At 39.1% G+C, this 12,375-nt stretch overlaps 1 protein-coding gene across 1 annotated transcript in view; it reads right to left on the reverse strand.

Moving 5' to 3' along the window:
- LHX6 (LIM homeobox 6) overlaps nt 1-12,375 on the reverse strand; it is a 224,140-nt gene that overhangs the window by 56,424 nt on the left and 155,341 nt on the right. Inside the window, exon 5 of the mRNA XM_033961360.1 lies at nt 2,474-2,694. Within this exon, the coding sequence (XP_033817251.1) occupies nt 2,474-2,694 (221 nt within the window). The remainder of the gene's footprint in view (nt 1-2,473; nt 2,695-12,375) is intronic.

Below are 12,375 nucleotides of genomic sequence, written 5' to 3' on the forward strand. Positions count from 1 at the left end.
TATAAAAATAAAATTGTGGAACATGTAGACCAACATGTTTTAATGAGACAGAATCAGTATGGGTTTAGCCAAGGGAGGTCGACTCTTGCCTTACCAATTTGCTTGACTTTTTTGAAGGTGTGAATAAACATGTGGATAAAGGTGAGCTGGTTGATGTAGTATATCTAGATTTCCAGAAAGCTTTTGACAAAGTTCCTGAGAAAATTAGAATCATGGGATTAGTTCCTGAGAAAATTAGAATCATGGGATAGGAGGCACTGTTCAATTGTGGATTAAGAATTGGTTATCAGACAGAAAACAAAGGGTAGGGTTAAATGTCCATTTTTCTCAATGGAAGAGGGTAAATAGTGGTGTGCCGCAGGGATCTGTTCTCGGGCTGGTGCTATTTAACTTATTCATAAATGATCTGGAAATTGGAACTATGAGTGAGGTGATTAAATTTGCAGATGACACTAAACTGTTCAAAGTTGTTAAAATGCATGTGGACTGTGAAAAACTGCGGGAAGACCTTAGGAAATTGGAAGACTGGGTATCTAAATGACAGATGAAATTTAATGTGGATAAATGCAAAGTGATACACATTGGGAAGAATAATCCAAATCATAGTTAATGGATACTAGGGTCAGCACTCAAGAAAAAGTTCTGGGTGTCATTGTGGACTATACGCTGAAACCTTGAGCCCAATGTGTGGCCAAATGTGTGGCCAAAAAAGCAAACAAGCTGCTATGAATTATTAGAAAAGGGATGGTAAACAAGACTAAGAATGTTATAATGCCTCTGTATCTCTCAAAGATGTGACCTCACCATGAGTATTACACTCATTTCTGGCCTCCTTATCGCAAAAAAGATATAGCGGCACTAAAAAAGGTTCAAAGAAGAGCAACCAAGATGATAAAGGGGATGGAACTCCTCTCATATTGATGAAAGACTAAAGAGGTTAGGGCTCTTCAGCTTTGAAAAGAGACAGATGAGGTCTACAGAATCCTGAGTGGTGTAGAATGGGCACAAGTGGATTGATTTTTTTACTGCAACAAGATTTACAAAGACTAGGGGACACGATGAAGTTGCAGAGTAATATTTTTAAAACCAATATGAGGAAATATTTTTTCACTCAGAGAATAGTTAAGCTCTGGAATGTGTTGCCCTGACTGTTCTTGTCTCCACTGCTGTTTCCTTGAGGTACTTAGATTTGCGGAAGATTTTGGTCTTCTGTCTCAGAACATTGTTAATTGTATCATTTGAAAGACGTTATTTTACTGTGTTTTAGCTCAAACATTTTTAACAAGAAAAATTGCTAGGTAGTAACACTAAAATGTCAGTAACATCAATAAAGCTTAAGATAATTAAATGTTGTTTTTGATAGTAAAATGTTAGTATGATGACTAAATAAGTACATAAAATTTCTCATTGAAATTCAAAGTGGTTGCTGAGAAAACTGCAAAAAACTGTAGGGGGTTCCTTTTTTTTTCCTTACCTTGTATATCACAACTCTGCCTCCACTCTTTCCAAACAATGTCCTCAAGAATGCTTCCACATAAATCGTATAAAGGTTGGCACAGTCTTTACTCACAAGTGTGATTATGCATTTTTATAAAAGCCGTGTTTTGCTAGCACAACAGACTTTTAATGTGGAAAATGCTTCATAAAATTATCCACTATGTGCTGGATTCAGTACATGGTGCTCAAAATTCAGTGCCCCACAGCCCATCAGCAAGCCTCCTGCAGCACAGATGGCCAGGGCAACTGCCCTGATTGCACCCTCCTAACGCCAGCCCTGATTAATGGAATATCATTTAAGCTGGATACTGAGCATCGGCTTCATTATTTTTTCTAGAATTTCATGCTGTTTTCTCTTCTGTCAAAGGATGTAAATACAAGAAATACCATCAACGTCTTTTAGCTTCTCAAGCAGCTTCTGGTTCATATCAACAGTTTAGGAAACACTTAAAAACCTATTTGTTCACTAAATTTCTAGGTAACTGAATGCATTCACTTTGAATGTCTCCTTACTTTTGCAAACCGCATGGATCTTAACTGTGATATGGTATAGAAGAAGGCTTTGATGTTATGTTATGTTTCCAAATTTCCCAAATATTTTACTGCTTCTGAAAAGTTAGGGAAATCTGATGAACTCTACTTTAGATTATAATGGGAGGAAGGTAATCCTTTTGAGCAGTTATTGGAATGCTTTAATTGCTAGTTCTAACAATTACATGCCTCTCCTGTGGCCCTTTCGCAGTGAATTTGCAAATATGCAGCAAGTATATTTATGAAACCACCTCTCTACAGAGGTGATGGAGGCAAATTGTTATGAAAACTCCAAAAATGCAGGCAATATGTACAGAGAAATCAGTGGAGGGGATGGAAGTCAAGAAGTGGGTGTAAGATGGGACAAAGGAAGACTAGTTGCACATTGAAGTCATTATTCACCACCTGATTCTGCATTGTTTGATAAGAAGGAGGGTCTCCTTACCATTTTCAGCTGCCCTCTTGAGGTTTTCTATCATGGTGTCATAATGAATTCTGCAGAGAACTTTCTCTTCTACAAGGCCGAACTCCTCCCCGGTAGACAGCTGTCTCTTACAGGAAAAACAGGCAAAGCATGCGAGGTGGTAGGCATTCCCCCGAGCTCTTCTTACCCAGTCGCTAGCATAAATCTGCCTGCCACAGCGGGCACACTTGGTACCGAATCGACTGGAAAATAGAAGCAAACAAAACACTCCAAGGTGAGCACCGAGCAATGCTTCTTTACTGCACAAAGCTAATACTCTATCATTAAAAAAATGACAACAACCAGGAGATACGGAGAAAAAAACTGGAATGAAATGCCTGTTATGGCACAGGACGAATTTAAAGAGCACATTATAAGTGCAGTCGGTTCTGTGTCTTTGTTCTGGGGAGCACCTGGACAGAACTGTTGTTAGGGTCAGGAAAAATAGCTAATCAGCTTTTGAGGTCTGGCTCATAAAATACATTTATTACAAGATAAACTGGGAAAAAGCACATTTAGGGGCAAATTCAATAAACGGCGTCCCGATTGTAGGCGGCCTACTGCTGCCTAATCAGCCAATCAGGAGGCACGTTTAAAAAAAAAACCCGAAAAACATGCCTAGGCAGGTGCGTAGGCCCACCTAAGCTCGCTTAAGGCTAGGCGTGGCTTCACCTGGAAGTGGCCTTAGGCAACATTAGGCGGGTCTATGTGCCTCCCTAGGCCTGCGGTAGGCACATGAAATGTACATTTCACCACAGAAAACCCCCCAGCACAAGCAGAATGTTACTTCAAAGAAATCAAATAAATGCATATGGGGGGGGGGGGGGGAACAGGACTGGGGCAAAATCTTTCTGCACTCACAACCACTGGATACCACAATAGTATTGAAAAATGATATTAAAATATTAATAGTGAGAGTAGGGGCCCTCAGTGTGAGGTGGTAAGCTCAGGAGAGAGGGTGCCAAGACCTACTTAATTGCTTAAACAAATTGTAGGCCAAAATCTCCATGTTTTTAGCCACACACCATCATTGGGTGCCCCCAATATGTGTGCTCATACGGTGAATAGCCCTAATAATATTACTAATACCAAAATAGTGATAAATTAAGTTGAATCAAATCCATAGACAAGAAAGTTTTTGCCCCCGTCCTGTGAGCCAAATGGAAGAAGAACTCACAGCGACACAGCCCCTCCTTCAGCCTCACGGATCAGTGGCGCCAACAAAGCGTTCTTCAGCCTCTGCCAGGCTGATGTCTGGTGGTCCCTGACGAAGGGGCTCCTAGCCTTGAAACCGAGCTTGGTTGGACTTTTATTGGAGATCATTTCTTTAGCTCCAGAAAAACGAATATCTTCAGCAGAGTGATGATTTTTCTGAGACCGGATTCTCATGCAGTTAAGTGGCCTTTCTAACCAGCAAATTTGTAGCGCTTTTTGATGGATTCTAATGAATGAATGTTGTCGCTGTGAGTTCTTCTTCCGTTTGGCTCATTGCAGTCCTAATGTGTATTATTTGCCCTTTAATGAGTGTTAAAGTGCAATAAAGGGCATTAGATTATTGTAACAAACAGGTTAATATACAGTAACACAGGATACATAGTGATGAGATGCAAAACAGCTTGCTAATATGTACATTGAATAATGTGGTTTGAGGTGAGCACTGCAAGCAGCATTACTTCTGAAAAATACCTTTCTCATGTCCCTTACCAGATTCAAAATGGTGCCAGTGACTCTTAGCAGAAGTCTTGCAGTCAAGCCTTTTACTCTTATATGGCAGCTTAACCCCTAGTGATCATTCGCGACACTACTGAAGGGGCAGGAACTACCGGGGACTCTTCCTGCCCAGACCTCATTAGGCACCAGGGATTATGTCAGATAGAACCAGGGATGCCTCTGGTGGTTTTTTTTTTTTTTTGGGGGGGGGGGGGGGTGAGGAAGGATTTAAGTGTTTGGGTGGGGATTTAAGCAAATCTAGTTAGCCAGCTTCAGGAGGTATCTGGAATTGTAAAGCTTCAGGCAGGGCATCTGGAATTTGGAGGCCATTCAGAATATCTAGAATTGAAGGACTTTGTTGGGGGGGGGGGGGTGAAGGAGCAATAGAAGCAGCTCCAAATAGTGCATGCCAGCCCCTTGGGCCTCAGCTTTGTGGCTTGATGCTCTTGGGTTGATTTAATAACCAAACCGCAATTGACTAATACTCTTATTCCCTTTGGTGAGAATGTTTGGACTTAATTAAAGAAAAAATTGTTACTATAATGGGCCCATATCATAATATAATGGGCCCATATCATAATATGAAAGGGGACTGTAGGCCCTGGCAGTAACTCATAGATGACCAGCACCAGAATTTCCCCATATATCATTTAGTCCAATTTTGTGAAATTAATTAGTCAAAGCACTATATAAGTCTTAAGCAAACAGTCAAACCAATTGAAAAAAGGAAAAGTGAAGACTTAGTAAACTCCCAAACTCCCCTTTCCCGCAGTGAAGGTTTGATTGCACCAAGCTCCGGAGAATTGTACAGACAGGCTTGAGGATTCCCTGTCGTCTTGCCAGTCCATTGTTCCTTATGTGTCTTATTGCACCAGCACTTTAATCTCCGCTCCTGATGAAGGTGTCGAAACGGAGCTCTGTCGAGTGGTGACATGAATTGTTGAATGGCAGTATGAACTTCTAATGGGATTCAGCTAAGTACTCTTTATTGACATATTTTTCGATGAATTTTCATTTTCATTATATTGACCAACTTTTTGATGGATTTTTCTAATGTTTCTAATGAATTTTGAAAATAAATTATTGAGTGGTAGTATGAACTTTTAATGGGACTCAGCCAAGCACATTTCATTGAACAATTTTTGAATGAATTTTTTATGTGAGCACATTGCACTTTCGCATTTTTGATGTATATTGTCGATTTGGGGAGTTTACTAAGGGCTCCTTTTACTAAGCTGAGATAGCGTTTTTAGCGCACGCAGGATTTTAGCGTGCGCTAAACCAATGCTACGCGCCTAGAACTAGCGCCAGCTCAATGCTGGCATTAAGGTCTAGCGCATGCTAAAATCCTGCGTGCACTAAAAACGCTATCTCAGCTTAGTAAAAGGAGCCCTAAGTCTTCACTTTTCCTTTTTTCAATTGGTTTGACTGTTTGCTTAAGACTTATATAGTATTTTGACTAATTAATTTCATAAAATTGAATTAAATGATGTATGGGGCAGTTCTTATTTAGACTCATTGTCTGGTGCTGGTCATCTATGAGTTATTGGCCGGGCCTACAGTCCCCTTTCATATTATGATATGGGCCCATTATATTATGATATGGGCCCATTATAGTAACAATTTTTCTTTAATTAAGTCCAAACATTCTCACCAAAGGGAATAAGAGTGTTAGTCAATTGCGGTTTGGATATTAGATTGAACATTATTGGCAACAAAATTGTCTTTAGGGTTTCAGTTTTATAGCTATTTTTTAATATAATAACACCATTTGCAAGGCTGGTTGCAAGCAGCATTGTTTTTCTACCATGGAAGTGATTAACCTGTGGTACTGAGCTACTGCAGATTAGTCGCTCTGAAAGTAAATTAAAGTATGTTAAAAGCCCAAATTTTCCCACATCTTAATAACTACCCCCCCTTAGTGGAGTGAAACAACAGAAACTAAATAGCATTGCACTACATCTGTGTGTCATTTTGACTGGGAAACAGGAAGGAAACAGGAAGGACTTCATCTACTAATATGTGTTACCGTTTTAACCCAAATTAAAGCCTATTAATGCATTTTAAGGCGAGTTAGGTGTTTAATAAACAGGCCCCACTGAGGAGAATAGACTTGCATTAAATATCATGCAGTAACACAGATTATTAAATGTAGCAAGAAATATGGTTGATATTTCTATGTTATTTTCAAATAACAGCATATTTCTAAAATGAGTTAACTGCCTTTGCTGCCATTCCACAGGAAATAAGCTATAGGTTTGGCTCCCTGCAAACTGGAAAATGATTTTATACTTGATAAAACACTTTTATAGTGTAATAGCTCTTGTGGAAACTAGTTTTAAATGTGAGGCTTCCTGTTTCTTCATACCTTCTCTTCAATCTTTCCTACCCTTCTATACCCCATTTAACATACTTAACACATCTGACACATATTTTATTTATTCCGATTTATTTATTTATTTCTTCAAGAATACCTCACCCTAAAGGCTGTCTCTTAGACCTAGTATCCTCCCAACCCTGAGAGCCCACTCAGTTCTTGAGTCCTTGCTCTTTCATCAATTCCAACCAATCCCAGTACTCCCACTCTCCACTCCTTCCACAAATTTCTGCACTCCCCATCTCCAAGTCCAGAGTCTCCCACTTAATCCAAACCCCTGCTCTTCACCCAGTCTCAAAGCCCACACTTTCCCTACTACACAAGCCCTGAGTTGATGTTCTGTCATCCTATCTGTTACTCAGTCTGAGTCCCTGTTCTCTTCTCATCCCTCTCCCTAATCCATTCTTCGAGCCCTCTGCTGTATCTTCACTCCAAACTTCACACCTTTCCTCATGCCTCTTGCACATTTTCTTTTTTTCTCCCTTCATCTCTCCCTTTTGTAGCCTTGCCATAGGACAACTTCATTCATGACCCCAATGCTTCTAACACACCTGATGTTGGCATCTTTCTGCTTATAGAGTTTGACCTACAGCAATCAATAGTGCCATAGATCTACAAAGCCCCATATACAGTAGTTCAAATGGCTAAGTTCAGAACCAAGGAGGAGAAGGAGCAGGTTAGAAGCACTGAATTTTGAGTGCTAGACTACAGGGTTGTGCTTGCAAACCATGAGGGCTACAACATTTTCATGTGTGGGCCCAGCAGAGTGGAATAAACTCCCAGGTTACATATGTCAGCAAGGGAATCTTACTTCATTTAAACATTTGGTGAAATATCATCTGTTCTGTCAGATGAAATATGGATGCTAAGAGAGAAGACATAACATAACATAACTTTATTCTTCTATTCCGCCATAACCAACTGATTTCTAGGCGGTTTACATCAAAGAAGACTGGACAATCAGTGAAATACAAGATGATAGGGAAATACAAAATATTTCTTATAAGTACAAATATTCTTTAAGAATATACTGTGTAAACTTTTAATTAAAATAACACTTCATAATAACGCAATCACTCTAAGAAATGAATTTTTCAAACAATGTCGTCTTGATCAATTTCCGAAAAATACTGTAGGACGACTTGGCTTGACAAATAGACTTACCCAACCAAGACTGCTGTTTACCTGCTTGGAACGCAAAGGTCCTCTCCATGAAAGTCTTGAATGTATAAATGATATAAAGAGACAGGGGTGGGTATTTGTGGCATGGAAGTGAGTATTGTATGTGAGGGTAGGGTGGATTGTTTTTCATGTGTATATTATATAGGACAAAGCAATTAAGGCAAGTCTGTGCCTGCACGTACGTTTTTGTAATGTGTGTTTTTTTGTGCTTTTTTACTATGTATGTGTTTTTGGAACCTGCTTTGTATAAAGCGGGATATAAATAAAAACCATAAACCATAAAATAACTTGGATAGGGCCAGAACAGCAATCATGCTCCTTAATTAGGATGACAAAGGGCTCCTTCTACACAGGTACGTTAGGGCCTTAATGCGCGGAATAGCGCGAGCTAAATTGCCATGCACACTAGATCTTAACGCCAGCATTGAGCTGGCGTTAGTTCTAGAAGCGTAGCACAGGTTTAGCGCGTGCTAAAATCCTGCATGCGCTATAAACGCTAGTGCACCTTAGTAAAAGGAGCCCAAAAGTGTGTGGGAGTGGAGAGAATAATAGGAGAAATTATTATTTTAGGGTAGGCTCATTTATTCGTTTTTGTTACTTGTGATGGCACACCCTATCAAGAATTAGCTTGGGTGAGTTACAAGTAGTACATTAAAAAAATATATACAGATGGATCATAAAACATAGAAACATAGAAACATAGAAAATGACGGCAGAAAAGGGCCATAGCCCATCAAGTCTGCCCACTCCAACAACCCTCCCCTAATCTACACTCTATCACTCGTCCCCAATCTGCCCTCCTCTATGCTACTCTCGTAGGGATCCGACGTGGACATCCCATTTATTCTTAAAATCTTGTATGCTGCTGGCCATGATCACCTGCTCCGGGAGCTCGTTCCAATGGTCCACCACTCTTTCAGTGAAGAAGTACTTCCTGGTATCCCCATGTTAATATACTATAAACAGCAACAACACCCCCCCCCCCCCACCTAAAATTCAAATACCATCCCATGCAGTACTGTAGGTTAGACTTGAACTGAATCCTCTTTGGTACCTCAATGACAACTTTAATTACAACTTTGAGAAATCAACTAAGCCTCAATTTTAAAATAAAAGATAATTCAGTTCTAAGCATAATTCCACTGGTAAAGTATTCCAAGTTTCCAGCTGCTGGAGCAAAATAGCTGAAGGCCTTCTTTCTTATCAAATCTAGCTTAATCAGCTTGCTATGAACCATGAAAACCCTATGGATTCTCAAACTGCACCAGCCACCTAGAAACAGAATGAGAGACCCTTGTGGGTAAGACTTTCTAGACCACATGTAGAGGGTAATTTTATAAAATTGTATTTACAAAATATGCTTTTTCACATATCTAATTTGCATCAGTTTTATAAACTCGAATGCCCCCCAACTTGACTTTAGAAAATATAGGAGTGAAAGAACACCTATACATGTAGCACTTAACAGTAGCTCGAGGGCTGGTGTAAATGTTAAGAGTAGATTTCCTGCAAGAACAACTGTCACACTTTATATTGCCCATCATATAATACTCTATCAAGCCACCATGTCTTTGTCATACAATGTTTTGCCATATTTTGTCATACTGCTACCAACTTTTTCCACTCTACTATATATTCTATCTTTCTTATTATATATGCCATACTATGTCTACCATGCCAGAAATTCATGCGCTATATCCACTATACAATATCTGCTATCCCATGTCCACCACGCTAGATTCTACATGGTAAGTGCCATACTGTCATATCATACTAGGTTAGCCACATTTTATATACTGTTTTTGCCACGCTACATTTTTATATACAATACTATGTTTACCATGCTTTGTTTGAACTACGCCATGGTCCATTCAGACCTGTATTCCTATCAGAGGAAGTAATCATAATTCATATAGCTGGAGAACATAAGGGTATTAATCTCCTGATGAAGCTCTTCAAAAGTTAGAGTGAAACAGGGACAATCCGTTGAGCACCTTCCCAGCTTGGACAGCAAAACATCCAAGCTAAGTATTAATTTTCTTTGGTTGAGCTTTTTACCGTGGGCTGGTGAGGGTCTGATGCTCATTCAATTCCTAAGAGTGTCTGAGCATTTACCTCGCCGGCCCGTGGCAAAAAGCTCTACTGCTGCTTGATTAAAGGAGCCCTTAATTAGGTATAAGCATTTTAAATTAATTTGGTGCTTGTCAAAGCAGGTCATTCTCTATGTCTATATTGGCCAGCTTGGTCATTTATCTTGACAGATATCTGCTGTAATGAGGTCATATGTTCCTCAGCTATGGCTATTGCATGAATTGAGCCCATTTTTGACATGGGTAATCTGGTTCTGTTGGTGCATTCCTGGCTGCTAACTAGTTTCAATTATTGCAATACACTACCAGGGTTTGCCTGCTATCAAGATGAAATGATTTATAGAATGTGGCAATCAAATATATTACAGAAAAGCCATACTTTTACCATGAGTCCCCTGGTTGTTGATCAATGCTCATTTGTAATTTAATAATAATAATAATAATAATAATTTATTCTTATATACTGCCAGACCACGAATGGTTCAAGGCGGTTCAAAACAAATAATGCTCAACATTCAGCAGATAAACAGTTCATGAGAAATACATCAGTTTCATAGAAAATGTAAACAGTACATAAGAATAATAAAAGCATAAGCTTAAGTTACAAATTTATCAAATAGTTGTATCTTTAATAATTTCCTAAAAAAGTAATAGGATGAGCCTCCTGGCATGATTTTACCAAACCAGGCATTCATTTTGGCTGCCTGAAAAACAAGGGTTCTCTCGAGAAATCTCCTAAAACGACACGATTTGACGGTTGGGTATGTAAATAAGTGAACTCCACGTGTGGGCTTATTAGAGTGGTATAAAGAAAAATGAGAAACAAGGTAACCTGGAGACATACCAAAGATTGATTTAAAGCAAATGCATGCAAAATAAAACTCTAGCCTCGATAGGCAACCAATGTAGTTTTTGAGAGTAAGAGGTAATGTGCTCCCATTTTTTCAGACCGAAAATAAGTCAGACTGCGGTGTTTAATATATAGAAACTAGTATTGTAGAGGTCTTCCAAACTACGTAGCAAATAACATACAAGGGCTCTCAGGTCCTTAGTCAGCTCTCCCATGCCTTCATCACTATCAGTGATGACATTGTCATCTACCAGATGTAAGATGTTCTCCTATGTGACACTGCAGCTTTGAAATAAACTTCCTCAGCCTTTGCAGGCAGTCAAATCTTTTCATTTTTTGAAGCAATTAGAAATATTTTTTTTTATGGCTGTACTTTAAGGAAGGGGCAGACTACTGAGTTATTATATTTTTAATGTATTATTTTGTATTTTATTAATTTCATTGTAAGCTGATCTGGTGCAATTCATTTTTACTAAAGGAAGAATACTGTATAAGGTGAAACAAATCATATACACAAACTGGCAAAAGCACTTTCGATGATAGGAAATATGCCACTGCATAGTGAGTAAAGGGTTCAATAAAATACCTAAGCTCTGCACAACCTCATTATGACTAGGGCATAGTTGAACTTCTGAATGAAAGGAAAACCTTTCAACTCTCTCCCAATCTACTAACCGGCAATAGTGCTGCTTTACTGGGTTAGCTTTCAACCTATGAACCAACAGCCAATGACCAACTGCAACTAAACACTCAGTCGCTTTGGCAATTGATGAAGACTGATCATCATTTACAGTGATGTGTAGCTGAACTTGTAACTGCATGTCATTACTATGAAGATAACACTGCCTATAACTATAACCAATACAATTGGGGTGCAGGATCAGAGCCTTGTAGTATCCAGGAAATCAGCCCTTAAGACTGTGATAATCTCCCATCGCAATAAACAAACTGAATTCTGTTAAAAAATATTGTAAACAGGACCAGACAGCACTGGAAACTCCAATAGTCTCCAATTGCTGGAGTAACAATGAGTGATTGACCATATCAAAGACTATAAACAGGTCAAGTTAAACCAATAAGATATCCTGTCTCAGTTGATAGCCAGTTAAACCTCATTCATTAGAGGATAATGCTGTTTCTATGCTATGACCTTTAAGAACACTTGATTGAGAATGATGAAGCACCCAAAAACCTCAACAGTTGAAAGCAGCTATTTAGAACTCTTTTTCTCCACCAACTTTCAAATAAAAGGGAGAATGAATATAGGATGATAATGCATCAATAAAGATAGATACAAGCTTGATTTAACAAAAAAATTGGTCAATAAAAAACTGATGGGTAGTGATCTGGGCAGAAGCAATGACCAGTCACTTCTGCCTTCATGGTGTCGTAATTCAAGATGGCACCAGTGACCTCTAGCAGTAGTCTCATGATACTACTGCTAGAAGTCATCTTTCCATATACTGAGTTGCTAACTTGTGACAAGAAAGAGAGGAAAATGACTTTTCTCTAGTGAAGTATTCACAATCACTGTCAGAAATGGAGCAAATACTTCTCCTCCCTCCTCATCAAGTACAGATGGAAGTGCATCAAAAATGCAATAACGAGGTTTACTGCCATGCAGGACCTCATTCATTTCCTTGGTAGCCACTGGATGACAAAGAGAAAAAGAAGC

This window comes from Geotrypetes seraphini, chromosome 10 (genome assembly GCF_902459505.1).
Source record: "Geotrypetes seraphini chromosome 10, aGeoSer1.1, whole genome shotgun sequence".
NCBI classification, from domain to species: domain Eukaryota; kingdom Metazoa; phylum Chordata; class Amphibia; order Gymnophiona; family Dermophiidae; genus Geotrypetes; species Geotrypetes seraphini.